This window comes from Myxine glutinosa, chromosome 14, assembly GCF_964187855.1.
Source record: "Myxine glutinosa chromosome 14, kmMyxGlut1.1, whole genome shotgun sequence".
In the NCBI taxonomy this organism is placed as follows: Eukaryota; Metazoa; Chordata; class Myxini; order Myxiniformes; family Myxinidae; genus Myxine; species Myxine glutinosa.
In genome coordinates, this window is record NC_136274.1 from 5,914,421 (window position 1) to 5,936,315 (window position 21,895).

A 21,895-nucleotide genomic window follows, 5' to 3' on the forward strand; every position below is an offset into this window, starting at 1 on the left:
ATATGGATATTGTATTTCCACGTGAGCAAATTAGTAAACTGCTCTGTAATCTTACTATAATTCACCAAATGTCTGTCCGTTTGTCTGTCTGTTTGAAGGTGCCGTAAAAACTGCTGAACCGATCGCAATGATATTTTGGGTGGATAATCCTGGGATCTCCAGGAGTAAAATAGGCTATTTCGTTTTCCCAATTTCAGCTTTGGTCTCCAGCATTCTCAGGTTTGGACTCCCGCATAACATTCGCGTTCGCATAACGTTCATTGTGACGATGTTCTTATTGTGACGATGTTGTTTTCCCGGGTGCCGCACAAACGGCTGCACCGATCGCTGCACGGCTGCACCGATCGGACTCGGTGACCTCGGACAAAGACCTTTTATAAGGACACGGGTTGAATCCCTGCTTGAGAGAATTCTAACCCATTTCAACTGAAGGAAACACGTATCGGGAGTACATACGACATAGCGATTGTGAACACGATTATCGATCACTATTCACGATCACGATCATCACGATCATAGTGTATCGATCACTGTGGGACATTTGGTGAATTATAGTAAGATACTGTTTAGATTTTGATGATTTGCGTGTGATATGATTTAGCGGATGTTTATATGAATCGTTTAAAATAAGAAAAGCCTTCAACTTCTGATATTTTACCTTTTCATTTGGGCCTCCCAATTGAAGTCCCGCCCGTAGGGTGGGTAACGTTGCTAGTTTGTATAATTAGTGAACCACTCCATAATATGGATATTGTATATCCAGGTGAGCAAATTAGTAAACTGCTCTATCATTTGTATATCATTTGTATAATTAGTAAACTGCTCCATCATTTGTATATCATTTGTATCATTAGTAAACTGCTCCATAATATGGATATGTATATCCACGTGAGCAAATTAGTAAACCGCTCCAACATTTGTATATCATTTGTATCATTAGTAAACCACTCCATCATTTGTATATCATTTGTATAATTAGTAAACGGCTCCATAATATGGATATTGTATATCCAGGTGAGCAAATTAGTAAACTGCTCTATCATTTGTATAATTAGTAAACTGCTCCATAGTATGTTCATTGTATATCTACATGAGCAAATTAGTAAACTGCTCTATCATTTGTATATCCATGTGACTTCTCCACAGAGAGAGGAGAGGAGGGTGTGGCTTGGCATTTCCCGTGAGCAGTCTAGCACTGCCATCTCTGCCTAGGTAAGGGCAATCTCCTCCCACTTCCAGTCACCCCCACATTTTATGTTCGTGGGCACTGCGTGCGTCATCAATGACGTGCCATGCTCCTCTCCCCTCAATCACCATTGGCCGTTGCTCATCCTGGTGGGTGGGATGATTCCATCATGAACTCTCACCAGATCTCTAATCTGGAGCTGTGGTGATCTCGGCCGTTCTCCCGCAAAAACTGGCACATTAAGGCCTAGTGAACACTAAAATAATCATAAATAACGAATTCCAAAGGGTAAAAATTAAAATATTTCAACAAATGATTTGGGAGTGCATAAGCCTCCGGCCATTCGGTGAAATAGCCCATGATCACAAGGATGTATTTATTCCATTGGCAGGTGCAGGGTATGGGGCCCAATATGTCCATCACCATCCGCTTAAGGGGGACCCCACCTGAAGGAGCTGTATTGTTTTATATGCCGTTCATGCCGTCGCCATTTTGTTTTATATGCCGTTCATGCCGTCGCCATTTTGTTTTATATGCCGTTCATGCCGTCGCCATTTTGTTGTATATGCCGTTCATGCCGAACATATCGTCGAACCTGTCATATATCACAATCGCCATGCTCCACCTTTACGTTTTCATTCAGTGTGAAACACAAACAAACCGATCATCAAATATCGAAAGCATGTTACGTCTCTCCAACAATACGGTACAGTACGTATAGGCCTTAGGCATTATGACTCCCCTACCGCTTTGGACAAATTAAGCCCAGGTTTCTTAATACAGTGGTATCGTTTCAATCGTATCGTTTTCATAATGATAATAATAATATTTTAGTAAATACAAATATAACACTTTAATCCCAATGTCCTGAATGGAACGTTGATGAATTGAGGTGGTGTAAAAACAGAAGTAAGGAATTCACCTTGGTTATTTTTAAATAATATAATTTTTGTAATAATAACGTAACGTTATTATTATAGTAAATCTAATCGTAACACTAATCCCTTTGTAGTGACTGCAACGTTACTGGAGGTTAAATATATATCTTATGTATATTAAAGTAGCGGAAGTTTTGTGTCCGACCGTCATGCTACGTCATTACGTATATGATATCATTACGGCGTAAACACCAGCTCGCTGGAGAGCTGCAGGAAAGGTCATTCCTCTTTGGGGTATATAGATTACAGTCGATCTATGGTCGAGTCTCAAGAACATTGGGTGTGTTCATTTACCAAGTTTCTTATGGAGAGATCGCCAAGTGGGTAAAGCATTCGAGCAAGCACTCCATTCAAAATCGTTAAGGAACAACTGGCTTGGCAAGCGCTAGTTAGCAGCTTGGTAAATGAGCACACTTCCAACCCTTGTGGGGTATATAGATTACAGTAGATCTTCGCTCAGTTTCTATAAGTAAAACTTACCTCATGGATGTCGGGATTCCTCCAAATTTCTTTGTTTAATGTTATAAACAGCATTAGCGACTGTTTAAAAAGCTTATCATGTGTGTTTGTGGTTTATAATATTTTACAAGCCCGGCTAGGCCGCTGTTAGACTTTTGGTCTTGTTTTTACTATCCTTCTTGAATGATAATTTTGTATTCTCATCACATTTTCTGGAGACTTTTACACAGAAATTTCATATTAATTGAGGAAACAATCAAGGAAAGATTGGAATCTGTTGGAATGTTGTATTTATTGGCCTTATAGCCACATCCTCAGCACAACACGAGTCATTGTAACATAATGTGTATCAAGGAGGGAGATGGAAATATGGAGGGTGTTGGAGGTGGTAGGTATCCCTACCTGTAAGGGATAAGGGTGTGAGGATGAAAAGGAAATTAGGAGAAGGTGAACGAAGAGGATTTGCGAAAGGTCATATTTAAGGTTTCCAGGTGATGACACCTATGGCAACCTTGACTGCATGTCGCACAGCAGGAATCTGGTCGAAACGCAGACGCTCGAGCAGCTCAATCTCACCGAGCAAGGTCTCCCGAGCTTTTGGGCACTCGCCCAAGACCGTAAGCGCTTTGACGCAGTGGAGACGACCTTCTTGGTAGTCATCTCTCAACATCTTGAGGAGTGATTCCACAGCTCCAGCTTTCACCAGTGCAAGTTTTCCTGGAAGGTTGGGGCGTATAAACAGGTGGCACATCGAGGAGTTTACCACACTGCCAGATCCATTGACATTCCACAGCAGTGTTCAATCCTTCTCTGCATGATTTCATAGCAATGGAGGCACACACAGGTTCAAGCAAGGCCAAGGACGGTGGACAAAGGTATTACTCCATCATGAGCGTGATCGATTGCCCACATATTAATCATTTAGCTCGAAATTGGCTGACTTCTTTACATTTACCTGATGAGCTTCAGAGTAAATATTCACTCTCAGAATGATTTGAATCATCTTTTGATGATGTATTATTGATGATGCCAAGATGCATCTCAGAGGTACAAGTGTATTTTCAAGACATTGATGGGGAAACAATGGATGCGTATTGTACAAGCTTTCAGGGAATTATATCACATATTCAATTTTTATTTACCTTCTTTTGTGCCTTTGTTTGTCAAACCTTGAATGAGAAAATTCATTCCCACCAGGCTGGGGAAAAGTCGAGCCCATCATCTCGGAGCAGAAAAACATTGCGGCGGCTGGATGTCAATTTAACTTGGATTTCTCTCACGCTACTCAATCTATCAGCCATACATATTTCATGCTTTTGGAGGACACCAATTGTGGAACTTGCTGTCCTCTTGTGGATGTGAAGTGCGCTACAGGTGAATCGTGCACATTTTTGGTCTTGCCCTTCAAAGACGACGTCTAACCTCACATCTCACACCTCACAATGATATATAACCACCTTTAGAGGCCATTTTTCCCCGCAGAGCAGGGGTTGGCCTTTTTCGGGCAGCGTGGTCCCCTTTTTGAAGCAATGTTTTACAGCCGGATGCCCTTCCTGCTGCCAACCCTGTTAGTCACCTCTTGCGACACACAGGGAATTACCAGTGAATTGGTACTCAATTTCCCGACCTCGGAAGGATGACAGGCTGAGTCAACCCCCCTGGTGTTAATTCAGCGATTGATCCGAGGATCCCAAGCCGGCACCCTAACCGCTAAACCAACACCAGGTTCACACCTCAAAATGTATACTATGCACAAACAGGCGGGAAGTCTGGTGCTTATCAAAAGGAAACACAAACACAGTCAATTGATGAAAAATCGAATGGATGCTTCAATAAAGACAGTGGAATGAAGTGACGTGTGTATACAGTCACGTGAAAAAGTAAGTACACCCCATGTAAAGTTTTGACTTTTTCAACATATTTCAACATACAGCTATTTGATCTTCATTTCAACAATATTGATAGATAAAGGTGATATAATATAACAAATATCATGAAACATTTACATTTTGTAGTCGGTTGTATAATTTAAATAAACATAAATGCAAATTTAGCGTGTGGAAAAAGTAAGTACACCCTTGGCTCCAATAGGTGGTATTGCCCCCTTTGGCAGAAACAACCTCAAGTGGGCGTTTCTTATAACTGTCTACCAGTCTCTGACATCGACTGGGAGAAATTTTTCCCACTCCTTCATGCAGAATTCCTTCAGCTGTGGGATGTTTGAGGGGTTTCGTGCATGCACAGCTCGTTTCAAATCTCCCCACAACATCCCGATGGGATTTAGATCCGGGCTTTGACTTGGCCATTCCAGAACCCTCCATTTCTTTCTTTTCAGCAATTCCTTGGTAGATTTACTGGTATGTTTAGGGTCATTGTCATGTTGCAAGGTCCACCTTCGGTTGAGCTTCAACTCTCCGACAGATGGCCTCACATTATCCTCAAGCATCTTCTGGTACAATGAAGAATTCATAGTGGATTCTATGATGGTGAGCTGCCCAGGCAATGATGCAGCAAAGCTGCCCAAAAACCATAATATTTCCACCACCATGCTTTACAGTTGGTATCGGGTTCTTGTGGTCAAATGCTGTCTTTGGTTTTCGCCAAATATGTCTTCTGGTACTGTGGCCAAATAGCTCTACATTTGATTCATCTGTCCAGAGCACATTGTTCCAGAAGTGCTGGTCTTTGCCTAGGTGTTCATTGGCAAACTTTAGTCTTGCCCTGATGTTCTTTCTGGACAGCAAAAGTTTCCTCCTGGCACACCTCTCATGTAGATCCAATTAGTGCAGCCTCTTTCTCATGGTAGACTCGTGCACTTTGACATCAACAGTAGCAAGAGCTACCTGTAGGTCCCGTGATGACATTCTGGGGTTCTTAGAGATTTCTTTCAGCATCTTGCGGTCTGCTCTCGGGCTGAACTTGCTGGGGCGGCCTGGCCTGAACAAGTTGGCAGTTGTTTGGAATCTTCTCCACTTGTAGATGATCTTCCGGACAGTCGAATGATTGATTTCAAATTGTTTGGAGATCTTTTTAAATCCCTTCCCAGACTCGTAGGCATCTATAACCTTCTTTCTGAAGGCCTCAGAGAGCTCTTTTGATCTAGGCATGGTGATGCCGCACACTTCAACAACAAAGAGCAAACCAAACTAAATGTCTGAGGTTTAAATAAGACAGGTTCCTCCAAGATCCTCTCTAACGATGTTCTAATCATTTGCACCTGAGCTGGTGCACCTGATTCTAATTTTAGGTATTTGAAGTAGTGATAAATGTCGGGGTGTACTTACTTTTTCCACATGCGAAATTTGCATTTATGTTCATTTAAATTATACAATGGACTACAAAATGTAAATGTTTCATGATATTTGTTATATTATATCACCTTTATCTATCAATATTGTTGAAATGAAGATCAAATAGCTGTATGTTGAAATATGTTGAAAAAGTCAAAACTTTACATGGGGTGTACTTACTTTTTCACGTGACTGTAAGTAAAGATGGAATCACTTAATCGAGCAATTCTCTTTTCTTCGATGTAGTAAGCTTATTCTCACATCGGTAATCGAAATTAACATACACATTCCAGAAAAATTAAGTTCCATATCTCATTTAATTTGTGAGCAGTTGATTTGGTCAGGTTAAAGGCATAAAATGATCTTTTGAGAGATACCATGGGATCCTGAACATCCACAATTTCAATGCAGGTTAAACGGGTGGTTCTCCATCACTAGTGTCCGTAACACGCTGTGCTCTGAGATGAAGTGCCCATTGCAGACGCCATGTTGGCACTTCGTTCCGATTTGATTCCATAGGACAGGGGTTCTCAAACCCCCAGGGTCATGACCCGAACTTGAAAACCCCTTCCCCCTCAAAATCCCGATTTTTTTTACAATTTTTATCATAGGTAATGGTACCAAGTAGGTACTGGTACCATTTGCATTGCGAGGCAAATGTGATTTCAAATTTTGGGTCATGGACAAAAAAGTTTGGGAACCATTGCCATAAGGGAAAGAAGAATAGCCTCACTGTGGTTACAAAATGCAACACAAATTTTTTTTTTCACCTCCCCTGTCCACTCAGCTCCCTCGTTACTGTTTATGATTTTATACAATTCATCTCCGACGGTTTTAATGGTTTGGTTCGATATCAGTTACGAGCCTGACAGACAGCTGGGTCTGGTTTCAGGCACCTAGTGTACCCACTCTGTGCAGGAGCAGCAGGAAGGGTTATGTTATTAGCCCCTTTGGGGTATATAGATTACAGTAGATCTAGGCTCGAGCCTCAAGAACATCAGAGGTGTATTCCGTTACCAAGTTTCTGCATTCCAACTCTCTCTGTGGGAATGAATCTTTTGTTCATAAAAACCTGTACGTGGCCAATCAATGTACGGCAGACACTTTGCCATTTTGCGTAACTGCATTGGCTTAAAAAATCCGGTAACGGGCTGATTGGGAAGCGCACATTAAAAAAATCCGGTAACGGGCTGATTGGGAAGCGCACATTTAAAAAATCCGGTAACGGCCTGATTGCGAAGCGCACATTTAAAAAATCCGGTAACGGGCTGATTGGGAAGCACACATTAAAAAAATCCGGTAACTGGCTGATTGGGAAGCGCACATTTAAAAAATCCGGTAACGGGCTGATTGGGAAGCGCACATTTAAAGAATCCGGTAACGGGCTGATTGGGAAGCGCACATTTAAAAAATCCGGTAACGGGCTGATTGGGAAGCGCATATTTAAAAAATCCGGTAACGGGCTGATTGGGAAGCGCACATTTAAAAAATCCGGTAAAGGGCTGATTGGGAAGCGCATATTAAAAAAATCCGGTAACAGGCTGATTGGGAAGCGCACATTTAAAAAATCCGGTAACGGGCTGATTGGGAAGCGCACATTTAAAAAAATCCGGTAACGGGCTGATTGGGAAGCGCACATTTAAAAAATCCGGTAACGGGCTGATTGGGAAGCGCACATTTAAAACATCCGGTAATGGGCTGATTGGGAAGCGCACATTGAACGCGCATTTGGCACCATTCAACGCTATTTTTTTAGGGAGGTGCGTACGGGCTTGATTAAACCTTCCTAATAATTTAACACTCGACCTAAACAATGGCAATATGACGTAACAAAGCCAGACAGTGTATAATCAGCAGGCCTATACCCTATATATAGAGGCCTATACAGGCCTAATGTATAAGGCCCACCAGGAAACATAATGGCGACCATATAATTTTGTCTCAGCACTATGGTGGGTGGAGTCAAGCGACAGGTGTGGGTATGGTTGGTTGCTGTCTGACCAAATGGGTGCATATTTTAAAAATCGACCCACAACAATAACCCCAACAATCGCAATGGGAAGCTTTTGTAGACAGACATGTCGCAGGTAAAAACAAATTTACCGTTGTGTTGCAGGTCAGAGGAAATAACACGATCAAGCAATAATATACACCGGTAAGGACTTCATTTGTTTTGATACTTCAGGTTATGCCATTAGAACGACGTAAACTATATAATAATACGCTTGTTCGTCCGTCCGTGTATAACGCTCTTTTCCACCCATTGGTTGGACAGGTGGCCTGACTCCACCCCCAATAGTAACCTGAAAAATCATAGGGTCGACATTTTGGTGACATACGAAACCAAAGATATCTTCAGAACTGTCATTTTCACAATCGCCATGACATCTCGATAATTTTCCCTTCAGTGTAAAACTACAACCAAAGCGACTGATAAAAGGATCATCAGATAACGAAAGGTTGTAGCCCACAGGTGTCACAGGCGTTGTCGTTTGTATGCAGCACAAGGCTGTGGGTAGCATCATTGGCAGAGGGGGCGGCTGTGCCACTGATTGGTTAGTCCTCTGTTGGTTCGGGCAGGAATTTGTACATTTATTCATGGTGACGGTAACAGCTCGCCCACTCTTTGCGAAGGACACCATGGGATCTTTAACGTCCAGCAACAAATGCTAGCAGACGGGCACCTGTTTAATGTTCATCCGAGGGACGCACACACGTTTATGAAACACCCCACCTGTGAAACACAGGGATGACAGTTTTTGGCTGGGTCGGGATTCAAACCCAGGCTAGACAGTTTAGTTGTGCGTACCTCCAAGCCATCCTATCAGCCCTATGGGAGTTGTGAAGTGCACAGTATAGTTGTAGGCCTCAGGCTTCAGTCCTTAAGCTTCAGGCCTCTGGTGTCAGTTTATGAGCCAGTGCAATAATTGGAATCTAAACGAGCTAAATCACGACAATACGAATATAATACTAATAGGAGTATCCAGCATTGCCCTATGATGTTCTCATCCTGTTGGCATTTTGGAGAAATCAATTTGGTTTATTTTCTATTTTTTGTGGATGCCTAAAGCACTTCCCTACATCCACCAAGGAATATTTATATTTAATATTATAATTTTACACACACACAAACAGTGCATTCAGAAAGTATTCAGACCCCTTCACTTTTTTCACATTTTGTTATGTTGCAGTCTTATGCTGAAATCGTTTAAATTCATTTTTTCCCTCATCAATCTGCACTCAATACCCCAAAATGACAAAGAGAAAACAGGATTTTAGAAAGTTTTGCAAATTTATTAAAAAGAAAAATCTGAAATATCACATTGACATAAGTATTCATACCCTTAACTCAGTACTTAGTTGAAGCACCTTTGGCAGCGATTACAGCCTCGAATCTTCTTGGGTATGACGCGACAAGCTTTGCACACCTGGATTTGGGGATTTTCTGCCATTCTTCTCTGCAGATCCTCTCAAGCTCTGTTAGGTTGGATGGGGACCGTCGGTGGACAGCCATTTTCAGGTCTCTCCAGAGATGTTCGATTGGGTTCAAGTCAGGGCTCTGGCTGGCCACTCAAGAACCTTCACAGAGTTGTCCCTAAGCCACTCCTGCGTTGTCTTGGCTGTGTGCTTAGGGTCATTGTCCTGTTGAAGGTGAACCTTTGGCCCAGTTTGAGGTCCTGAGCGCTCTGTATCAGGTTTTCATTAAGGATATCTCTGTACTTTGCTCCATTCATTGTTCCCTCAACCCTGACCAGTCCCCCAGTCCCTGCTGCTGAAAAGCACCCCCACAACATGATGCCGCCACCACCATGCTTCACCTTTGGGATGGTATTGGGCATGGGATGAGCGGTTCCTGGTTTCCTCCAGACATGACGCTTAGAATTGAGGCCAAACAGTTCAATGTTGGTTTCATCAGACCACAGAATCTTGTTTCTCACAGTCTGAGAGTCCTTCAGGTGCTTTTTTGTAAACTCAATGCGGGCTTTCATGTGTCTCTCACTGAGGAGAGGCTTCCGTCTGGCCATTCTGCCATAAAGCCCAGATCGGTGGAGTGTTGCAGTGATGGTTGTCCTTCTGGAAGTTTCTCCCATCTCCACACAGGATCTCTGGAGCTCAGCCAGAGTGACCATCGGGTTCTTGATCACCTCTGTTACCAAGGCCCTTCTCCCCCGATTGCTCAGTTTGGTCGGGCGGCCAGCTCAAGGAAGAGTCCTGGTTGTTCCAAACTTCTTCCATTTAAGAATCATGGAGGCCACTGTGCTCTTGGGAACCTTCAATGCAGCAGAGATTTTTTTGTAGGCTTCCCCAGATCTGTGCCTCGACACAATCCTGTCTCTGAGCTCTGCAGGCAGTTCCTTCGACCTCATGGCTTGGTTTTTGCTCTGATATACATTGTCAGCTGTGAGACCTTATATAGACAGGTGTGTGCCTTTCCAAATCATGTCCAATCAATTGAATTTACCACAGATGGACTCCAATCAAGGTGTAGAAACATCTCAAAGATGATCAAGAGAAATGGGAGGCACCTGAGCTAAATTTCAAGTGTCATAGCAAAGGGTCTGAATACTTATGTCAATGTGACATTTCAGTTTTTTATTTTTAATAAATTTGCAAAACTTTCTAAATTCCTGTTTTCTCTTTGTCATTATGGGGTATTGAGTGCAGATTGATGAGGGAAAAAATGAATTTAAACGATTTCAGCATAAGGCTGCAACATAACAAAATGTGAAAAAAGTGAAGGGGTCTGAATACTTTATGAATGAATGAATGAATGAATGTATGTATATTTATATTACATACACACATATACACCACGGGCGGATCCATGGGGGGTTGACTGGGTGCAGGAGATCTCCTCCCCTCTCCACCCATACCTTTTTTTTTACCTCCGCCATCTGGAATGGACAGAAGTTGATTTCACCGCTGTCAGTTTGTTTGCATGCAGGATATCTGAAATGATGATTTAGATTAAATATGCTGGGCAGGTTGAGTGTTTGACATGGACAAATTGATTTCAATTTTGTGAAAATCCGAATCCGGATACGAGAATTATTAATTTTTTAAAGTGATTCTTCGCCATTGAGAGATACGGCAACAACGATATATCGAATGATATTTCAAAAGGTTGTGGATGGATTCGGCCGAAACTTGGTGGGCAGGTTCAGTGTATGACTAAGAAGAATTGATTCGATTTTGGTGAAGATCCGGATCAGTATCCAATTACGATAATTATATATTTTTATAATTGATTCTTCACCATTGAGTGATAGGTTTAAAAACGATATATAGGGTGATATCTTAAAGTTGTGGACGTTATATATCTAAACTAGGTGGATGAGTTGGTGAGGCGACCATAAGAAGCCGATTCGATTTTGGTCGAGGCCCGAATCCAGATCCGGTTTATCAGTGGGATACAAAGCATAACCTGTTCAACCTGGTGGAGGTATGCTCCCTACCGAGTGGCGTTCGAGTCTGTCACGTCTGTAACCAGGTAACCAGGTATTAAATCACCGATAATTCAGGCAGATAGCGAAATCCCGCGGGATTTAACGGGCCACGGGGTTTGGCAGCGGAAGTACGTTCGCCGCGTGGGATTGTGGGGGCTTCATGTTCGAGCGGGAATAGCGGCGGCCATTGTTCGTGAAGCTGTTATATGCGGGCGCGTTTGAGGCGAGACCAACGGTAAATATGCTCGCATTTTCCATTGGAAAACATGTTTGAGTATAAAGTGTGACGGCGTCGTGTTTGATTTACGGAATGTTGCGCATAATAGTCGGAGGGTTTTGGATCCGAGAGCTGAGCACATGTTATAATGTTTCAGGAGGAGTGTAGGTTTTTTTCCTGGTTTTGTACTGGTTTACAGCTGGTTTTGTTACGAGATACGACGCATAGTTTTTGTGACAAGATCAAAGTTTGCTTTGAAAGGGTGGGGGGGGGGTGTGGGGGGAGGGGGGGAGGGGGGTGTGGGGGGGGGGGGGGGGTGGGGGGGGGGTGTGGGGGGAGGGGGGTGTGTGGGGGAGGAGGGGGGGTGTGGGAGGGGTGTGTGTGTGGGGGGGGGGGTGTGTGTGTGGGGGGGTGTGTGTATGTGGGCTGGTGTGTGTGTGGGGGTCCGTCCATCCGTCCGTCCGCAGCATAACTAACTACCCGATGATATCACCCGATCTTGATGAAACCTGGGTGGGAGGTTGATATCATGATCTAGTTGTGTCCTGCCTAGAGTTGGCGTATTGCGCCCATTGTGGGCGGAGCCACGCCCAAAAAATACGTCTTTTTAGGGGGTAATCGAGTTCAAGCTACATCTTCTCCTAGGGGTTTGGTAGAATCTGACAGGGCTTTCGGTATTTAGTTAGGCCAATGTCATGTGTCTAGCCCCACGGAGCTCGATTTTTCATTTTCGCCCCAAGGTCAGAAGGTCACGAAATTTAGAAAAGTCGATTTTTGATAGTTTTATTACATTGTTTGCTTCCTGGTAGGGTGAAATGTCGTACATGATCTTATATTATCACATACATCATGAAATACAAGTTTTCCAAAAAATGTCAGAATCCTCGACCTTTGACCTTTGACCTTTGAAGGTCACAAAGGTCAAATTTTCAAAGTTTTTAGAATCGAACCGAATTTTCGGTATTGTGTAGCTAACTAACCTCATAACTGATTATACATTATTTTCTATCTCATTTCAAGGTCAGTAACCTTCGTTTTGACATTTCAAGGTCACAAAGGTCAAATTTTCAAAGTTGTCGGAATCGAACTGAATTTTCGGTATTGTGTAGCTTAACTAGTCTCATAACAGATAATACATTCCTATTTATATATTTTCAATGTCGGTTTTGACCTTTGTCATTGAATACTGCTCGCTCATAAACCATCGTCTCTCCTGACTTGTACTTTTTTCCTTTTTTTTTTTTTTTACATCGTTGTTGTGAAGATCCATCACAAAGATTCCAAAACCTTCAGCTCTACTTCAGAAGTAGTTGGTCACAGGCCCGAGGCCTTTTAGTTGAGTACCATACCTCAATTTTCCTGAATTTTCCTGCAGGGAATGTAAGTTGATGGTTGGATATCACTTGCTCCAAATAAATTTACTGTTTTCCTCGACTCATTTGCAATTTCTATTGTTTTGTGTACTTGGATGTGACCCTCTTTGAGATATTTTCTTTAACAAATGTAAACAAGCAGAACATCCATGATGGATCTATCATTTAAAAAAAATTTTTTTTTTTTTTGTATACAAGATCGAGGCTCGTGTAAGCTAACATCAATCGCACAAAAAATAAAACGGACACACAAAACATACAATAAAGGGATCTGGAGACAAGATGTGGAGAGAGAGGGAAGCACACAAGTACAACAGCAGAGGACATGGACAACGGGAGATCTGTGGGCGTAAGGGGGGCTTGGGGGGGGGGTGAGGAGGCATGAGAAGGTGGGGGGGGGGGGGGGGAGAGGACACTGCACATGGACACTGCTCGGACCTCCAGGAAAGAAATGTCAGTATTTTAAAAAGAAAAAGTGGATCTGGGGTGATTAAGCGGGGGTAGATGAGATCAAGGTTTTGGATGGGGAAGACAAGAGATGGTGGTGAACAGTTGTTTTAAAAACCTGGAGGGCGGTGTGGGATTAAAGAGAGAGAGGGTGTTTGTTCCAGAGGCGGGAGAAAAGAGGAATGAAAGAGTGAAAGTGAGCAGAGAGTCTTGATTTTAGTGGTTGCACCCGAAGAGGGTTACTGGCAGATCTTGGGCGACCTGTAGGAATATTTGGGGGACAGAGCACTGATAGAGCTGGGGGAGCTCTGCCGGAGAGGAGTCGGCAGAAGACAGAAAGACCACTTACCTGATTGCGGTGAGTGAGTGAAAGGCCCTCGGAGTTAGCTTCATCGCGGGAGATTCCAATCAAAACCAAATTGTCTGTCACAAACAAAACCAGAGTTTCCACTTGGTGTGTCGACTCGTGTATTGGTTCACGAGTTATCAAACAGTGTGACCACAATATTCGTCATGGGTAAGTGTCTGTCTGTCTGTCTGTTTGTCTGTCTGTCCGCAGCATAACTACCCGATGATATCATCTTATCTTGATGAAACTTTGGTGGGAGGTTGATATCATGATCTAGTTGTGTCCTGCCTCGAGTGGGCGTATTGTGCCCATTTTGGCGGAGCCACGCCCGAAAAAGATGTCTTTTTAGGGGGTAATCGAGTTCAAGCTACATCTTCTCTGCGGGGTTTGGTGGAATCTGACAGGGGTTTCGGTATTTGGTTAGGCCAATGTCATGTGTCGAGCCCTACGGAGCTCGATTTTTCATTTTCGCCCCAAGGTCAAGTTCACATGGTCACGAAATTTAGAAAAGTAGGTTTTTGATGGTTTTATTACATTGTTCGCTTCCTGATAGGGTGAAATGTCATACATGATCTTATATTATCACATACATCATGAAATACATGTTTTCCAACAAATTTCAGAATCTTCGACATTTGACCTTTGAAGGTCACAAAGGTCACATTTTCAAAGTTGACGGAATCGAACCGAATTTTCGGTATTGTGTAGCTAACTAACCTCATAACTGATTATACATTATTTTCTATCTCATTTCAAGGTCAGATAACCTTCGTTTTGACATTTCCAGGCCAGCACCACACACAATTACGTACAGCTGGCTCTTAAAGGCCTGCGCACACAACGCATTGGGGCCCTTTGTAAACAGGCATGTACACCGCATGTCCGGGGCCGACACCTGCCATGTGGGCCTCCGACCCCCCCAGTCCGGGCCTGTTTCAGTTATAGTCCGTCCTTTGTCATTGAATACGGCTCGCTCGTGAACCATCGTCGTCTCCTGACTTGTCTCAACTACAAACAAAAGTTGCTTCCTCAAAGTAAGACGTGCATTGATTTCTGCATATTGCAGGCCATGAGCTACCACTTTGGACAAAAACACCAACAAGAAGACAAACGAGCCACACATTACAGATTCAAGTTGTATGCAACCTTCAGAGTCCCAGGTATCATCTTTTCTGGCCCTGGAAACTGAGTTGCCCCGGCACCATCGTGCATCTCCACATCTGGTGCCTCTCCTCCAATGATGCTTCTGCCACTGCTAGCTCCTGCCAATGACTTCGGACCTGCTCGTTGAACTACAGACCCGCTTCACTGAGCACACGAGATGGATCATGCAGGCGCTGCACCTCATCCCATCTGTGAACTGCGGATTTCAAACAAGATGACCTGCCATCGCCAATATTAGTTGATACAGAGGTGCACAGTCGTCAGTTGGAGTGAAAATGGAAGTCAACATCAGAGGTCGCAAACACAGCAGCAAAAACCCTCAAACAGACAGACAGATCATTCTTCCCCGACATCCACTGCCTGATAGGTCTCTTCTGCACGATGCCCGTAACTGGCGTAACATCATGCGAGTGTGAGCGTCCATTAGCGGAGTGAGACGTCTGCAGAGACAAGAATGTATGAAGATAAGATGAATGGAATGCTACTAACGCACATTCGCTATGGCATGAATTTAGATAGAAATGGCATGATTGATGACTTTGCCAGGCGAAATCCACGAATAATGGAGCTTCCTCTAGTTGAGCTGGTGCACTACCAGAGCTGACGATGTACACATAGTAAACCTTCACTTCACTCAGTAGGCCGGCCGGCCCAAGCTTACATTAATCACTGTTGAGGTCAATATCTGTCTTTTAGCTAAATATTGTCAGGTGAAAAAATAGAATAGGCTATGAGCCAGACCCCCCAAATTGACCGGTCGGTACCATACAGATGGAGTAAGGCTCATTGTGATTTTTAGCAAGATATATGTCCCCTAGATATGAAAAAAAGTGATAGCAGTGTATAACTCTCGGCCATCTCTGTGTTATCACCCGAAATATTATTATACGCCCGCTTCGCTTCGCCAAAAAATGTGATATTTGCTAAAATTGGAATAAATATGTTTTTAAGGACCACAGAGTGCCGAGATCGAGATCGAGATCGTATTTGTTCGAGAGATCATGATAAACCTAGAGTGTGGAGCAAGTTTGCATGCATTGTGAAATATAATGTTGCTGATGTTACAAACCTACTTTAGGATACTAGCTAATACCAAAAATTACACTGAGATACCAAAAGTAGTAGACGAATAAACCTAAAATGTTCAAAAGCTATGTTTCGTTCCAAAATATCAAAATTAGGGGGTACGGTTGAACATATTTTACACTTTGCCAGAACCAGAACTCTGGGAGTTTTCATTTTTGAAATATTGACAAAAATGTACAATGTGAATTCTGAACTCGAAGCGATTTCGACCACTTTTTCACTAAATTTAACATATTTTTTGTCATTATATCAATATTTTGATAAATAACCCCCACAAATGTTCTATATTTCTATTACTATGTTAGTTGGCATCCAGTATGCAAATTATTGGCACTCTGTGGTCCTTAAAAACATATTTATTCCAATTTTAGCAAATATCACATTTTTTGGCGAAGCGAAGCGGGCGTATAATAATATTTCGGGTGATAACACAGAGATGGCCGAGAGTTATACACTGCTATCACTTTTTTTTCATATCTAGGGACATATATCTTGCTAAAAATCACAATGAGCCTTACTCCATCTGTATGGTACCGACCAACCCCCTTGGCTCATAGCCTAGAAGATGAATACATTGATTTGAATAAGGCTTGGTGGTAGATTTTGCGATATGTGAATATTTTAACCTCAAGTGAACCCCCCATAAAAACAATGTCTGGATCCGTCCCTTCACACACAGACGCAGACGCAGACGTAGACGCATCTCTTGTAGTATAGATGCATATTGGCAATGGCCATGTTTTTGTTTGAAACCCGGGTTTTTTTATTTATTTTTGGGATTGATCAAGGCAACAATCTGTTGCCGATACACCGCACAAATAAATACGGGCCATTCTTTTACGGGGCTTTTACTGCGGACGTTCTGCGGGTCCTTGTTATTATTTCCGACTATTTTCTTGTAAACGACTTGGGCAGGGACCATAAAACCCATGTCATTATTAAGAACTTTGTCCAAGGAGTTACGGGAATCTCACAAGATTATGGAGAAAACAGCTGTTGTTATTTACTTTTAACGATGTGTGTGTATATATGCATCAGGAAGAAGAAAATTGGTTTGGAGTCATTTATTGGAATAATTAGGCTGCTCATTGTCACACGAGAGACGCAATTCCACGGAGTTTCTGCATATCTTGCGGGATTGGACAGGCGATCATGATGGATCATGACATGTAAGACCCATGCTGTTGCTGTTTCAATCGCGGATTCTGTGAAGTCGGTGATGGCATGATGGGGGAGGGGAAAGAGTTACATATTCTGCTGTTTCAATGTGGCACAGAAGAAAATGTGTTATGGTCGATTTGGGAATGCCCTTTTGTTATTATATGTGAGAGGATGGGAGGACAGGGGATTGGGGTTGGGAGGAGCAAAGATGGGGCAGAGTTGGGAGGGGGGTTGAGGAATTGTGATGATGAGATTGGGAGGGGATTGAAGCCTGCAGGTTTGGAAGGGGAAGTTGAGGACTTGCTTGTGAGAGGAAGAGTTGAGGATTTGGGGTTTGTGAGAGGAGGAGTTGAGGACTTGGGGTTTGTGAGGGGAGGAGTTGAGGACTTGGGGCTTGTGAGAGGAGGAGTTGAGGACTTGGGCTTTGTGAGGGGAGGGGTTGAGGACTTGGGGTTTGTGAGAGGAGGAGTTGAGGACTTGGGCTTTGTGAGGGGAGGGGTTGAGGACTTGGGGTTTGTGAGGGGAGGGGTTGAGGACTTGGGCATTGTGAGGGGAGGAGTTGAGGACTTGGGGTTTGTGAGGGGAGGGGTTGAGGACTTGGGCTTTGTGAGGGGAGGGGTTGAGGACTTGGGCTTTGTGAGGGGAGGAGTTGAGGACTTGGGCTTTGTGAGGGGAGGGGTTGAGGACTTGAAATCACATTTAATTGTGCGGATGTTCCGCTGGTCCCTGATCGTACCAGATACAATTTTTAAAGTGTCTGTTTGTTACTTGCGAAATGGAAGATTTTTCAAGTACTTTGGTTGGTCTTGTGTATTTTTCTGTGTTTGTTTATCTATTTATTTGTGTGTCAATCGCCTACAGGTCACAATTTTAAACTGATCTTCACAAAATGGTAGAGTTGGCACAAAGGAAAAGCCAATTTATTTTGAGGTCAAAAGGTCAAAATAATCGAAAGGTCAACAACTTATTTTCATGATTTCGAAAGTATTGTGCTATGCATGACATATTTCGTGTTTTTGCTTTTTACTTACGAATTCTAAGATTCATCACCTCAGGATAAGAGGGTGCAAAACCGAATTAAATCTATTTCTCTTTTCATTTTTTCAGGTTCTGCTCATCTTGGGCTTTGTGAGGAAATTAGATTTCCAAACATTTGCGGGCACACAACTGCGACACCTGCACACTTTCCCCTCGGCACACAAAGACCACGGTCCATGAGTGGGGAAGGAAGACAAAGCAGGGTTGGCGGGGTGCAAGGGCGCAAGGGTACACATCAACACAAGGCAATGCGACATGAAGGGCGTGGGTCTCCCTTGACATTTCACGTGCCTTCGATACGGTCTGGCACCCCGCTCTGCTCACCAAACTCTCCTCCTTTGGTATCCATGGAAATCTCCACGCATGGCTGGCGGACTTCCTCTCTGGTCGTAGTCAACGTGTGGCCCTGAATGGGTTTCTCTCATCTCCTCTTCCTGTTCAGGCTGGAGTTCCACAAGGCAGTGTTCTGGGCCCTGTGCTTTTTCTGGTCTTCATCAATGATCTCTCTGACTCTCTTGAAAATCCTCTCTATCTCTTTGCTGACGACTCTAATCTCTGTCGCTCCATTCCTCATCCCTCAGATCGGCAGTCTGCAGCCTCCTCACTCTCTGCAGACCTGGACAAAATCACAGACTGGGCAAACAAATGGAACATGTCTTTCAATCCTGATAAATCTCACACTCTTACGATGTCTCTCCGAAAAGACCGACTGGAAAACCCTCCCATCCACTTTCTGAATAATCCTCTCCAAGAAGTTCTGTCACTCAAGCTTTTGGGTCTCACTATTTGCCATGATCTTTCCTGGGAAAACCACATTTCAAATCTGGCCTCCAAAGCCAGTCGCCGACTGGGCAGCCTCCGCCGTGCGAAGTCCTTCCTTGGCACACCTGAGCTCCTCACCACATACAAGGCTTTCATCCACAGCTCTATGGAATACTGCTCTCCCCTCTGGTCTGGTGCTCCTGCCTCACACCTAGCTCGTCTTCACGCTGTTGAAACCAAAGCGTTCAGAATCATTGGAATCTCCCGTGATGAAGCTAACTCCAAGGGCCTTTCACTCACTCACCGCAGGCTGGTTGGTGGTCTTTCCGTCTTCTACCGACTCCTCTCTGGCCTTGCCACCCCAGCTCTCTCTGGACTCTGTCCCCCAAATATTCCTACAGGTCGCACAAGATCTGCCTGCAACCCTCTTATGGTTAAATTGCCAAAATCAAGACTTTCTGCTCACCTTCACTCCTTCATTCCTCTTTTCTCCCGCCTCTGGAACAAACTCCCTCACTCTCTTCAATCCCACTCCACCCTCCAGGTCTTTAAAACAGCTGTTCACCACCATCTCTTATCCTCCCCCATCCAAAACCTTGATCTTTTCTACCCCCGCTAATTTCGGTCCCCTTGTGTTTTCTACCTCTCCCCCTCCCCTCCCCCCCCCCCTTCCCATGCCTCCTGCCCCCAAGCCCTCTCCCTCCCACACTTATCCCTGCTCTCAAATGTTGTGGTTGTGTGCTTCCCCTTCTCTCCCCATCTTGTCTTCCGCTCCCTCTTTTTGTATATTTTGTATGTCTGGTTGATTTGTTTGTGAAATAAATGTTAGCTCTTTCACGAGCCTCGATTCAGTATACAAAAAAAAAAAAAAAAAATTTAGGTTAGTGGCATTGTGATAAGTCCCACCTGAGATAGAAAAGGTCACACATTGCATATAAAAAGTCCCACATGGATTAGAAATTGTCCCATGTGGATAGAAGAAAATCCCACATGGATAGAAAAAATCCCACATGGATAGAAAAAATCCCACATGGTTAGAAAAAATCCCACATGGAATAGAGAAAGTCCCATGGGGGGGAAAAAAAAAAATCCCAAGATGCATATAAAAAGTCTCACGTCGAATAAAAAAAGTCCCACATGGAATATCAAAAGTCCCATGTTGCATATAAAAAGTTCCACGTTGAACAGAGAAAAGTTCCACGTTGCATATAAAAAGTCCCACGTTGCATATAAAAAGTCCCACGTTGCCTATAAAAAGTCCCACGGTTTATTTTTTTTTTTTTTATTTTTTTATTTTTTTGTATACAAGATAGAAGCTCGTATAAGAGCTAACATTAATAACCGACCGACAAATGCATTGTTATCCCTTATCTGGTCCTGGGCCAGCCTTATACTGGCTCTCCACATCAAGCTTGATCACCCATCTTGCCAACAGCTCAAGCGTTGTTCTCTTTGCTGCTCACTAACATCCTCCATCGCCATCCTCTGCTGGCATACCTGATGCTGGATGGCATCCTTGAGGTCCACCTTTCACTGCTATATTCTAACATCTGATGTGTGTAATTCTAACATCTGAAGCTCCACTGGAGCTTCTTTTGCTTCATCTTGTCTCATTCTGCTCTCTCATCAGAGGCTACATGTCAGATTTTTTTCTTTACCTTTTGTGGCTCTTTTTCCATAATATGAGCCGAATGGTTCATTTTTCAAATATTAACATACCCAGGACTTGGTAACATTTCGTTACCCATGTTTGTCTGATCTCTGGGTGACTTTTAACAGTCTTGTTTGCATTCCAGGTTTTTATATGTTTTAGATTCAAGCCAGTTAATTACTCTGATTTCTCATGGTAATCTCGCATTGGAGAAACTTCACCTTGATCACCTCTCGGCATAAGCATGTAATTTTTTTCAGAAAACCCAAGGATTGAGCTAACCGTAGCCAATCCAGAGATTAATGATGGGCTAATCCACGGCTCAGAAGATGGCCACACGCTGGTTAGCCCAAAGCACAATCGTATAAAAGCTGCTCATATTGCTTCTCAGGTGTAGTGGAAAGTTAAGCCTGAAGCACAATCGGAAAACTGCTCGTTATTCCTAATGGATCAACGTTACCGGATTTCCATTTTGCCTTCAGATACCGTTCTTGTTGATTGTTTTGTCTTAAAAGATCGCCTCCCATTACCTCATCCCTTTTGGATGTTCAAATATACTTCCAAACATAGTTGCATGATCCTTTAGGATAAAAAAAATCTGAAAAAACTACTAAATCTTAGCTTGTTCAACACAGAAATCCTAAAATGGCCCGGACAATATTATTGGCACCTTTTAGAAGTTGTTAGAAATAATAAGATTTCAAGCAGGTGATTCTCCTTTACTTTGGAATTTAACTCACCTTTGGTGAGTTGCAGGTGCCTGCAATATAAAGATCACTCATTCAACCAGTTTGAATAGAGAAAATGAGTCATTCTGCTGTTTTGTGTCACCGCAATGAGCATGGAGAAAAGAAAGAAAACCAGATAATTGTCTGAGGAGGTCAGACACAAGATTGTAGCGAAGCATGGACAATCTCAAGGCGACAAGTCCATCTCCAGAGACCTTGATGATCCTGTGTCCACCGTACGCAATGTTATCAGGAAGTTTAAGGCCCATGACTCTGTAGCCAAACCTCCCAGGACGTGGCCGCAAGAGAAAACTTGATCGAAGATTGCAGCAAAGGATTGTTCGAATGGTGGAGAAAGCGCATCGATCAACTGCCAAACAGATTCAAGCTGACCTTCAGAAACAAAGTACGACAGTATGACTTCAGACACAAAGGCAGCTCGATGAAAGGGGTTCCATGGGAGGAGACCCAGGAGGACCCCACTGTTGAGAGAGAGACAGAAGAAAGCCCAACTGGAGTTTGCCAAAACACACCTGAACAAGCCAAAATCCTTCTGTGGACAGGTGAGACTAAATTAGAGCTTCTTAGTAAAGCACATC

The 21,895-nt window shown here is 43.3% G+C and overlaps 1 protein-coding gene across 1 annotated transcript in view; it reads right to left on the reverse strand.

The window, feature by feature from the left end:
• Positions 1-2,857: 2,857 nt before the first annotated feature.
• RSPH14 (radial spoke head 14 homolog) overlaps positions 2,858-21,895 on the reverse strand; it is a 53,801-nt gene continuing 34,763 nt past the window's right edge. Inside the window, exon 3 of the mRNA XM_078768461.1 lies at positions 2,858-3,300. Within this exon, the coding sequence (XP_078624587.1) occupies positions 3,062-3,300 (239 nt within the window). The 3' untranslated portion in view covers positions 2,858-3,061. The remainder of the gene's footprint in view (positions 3,301-21,895) is intronic.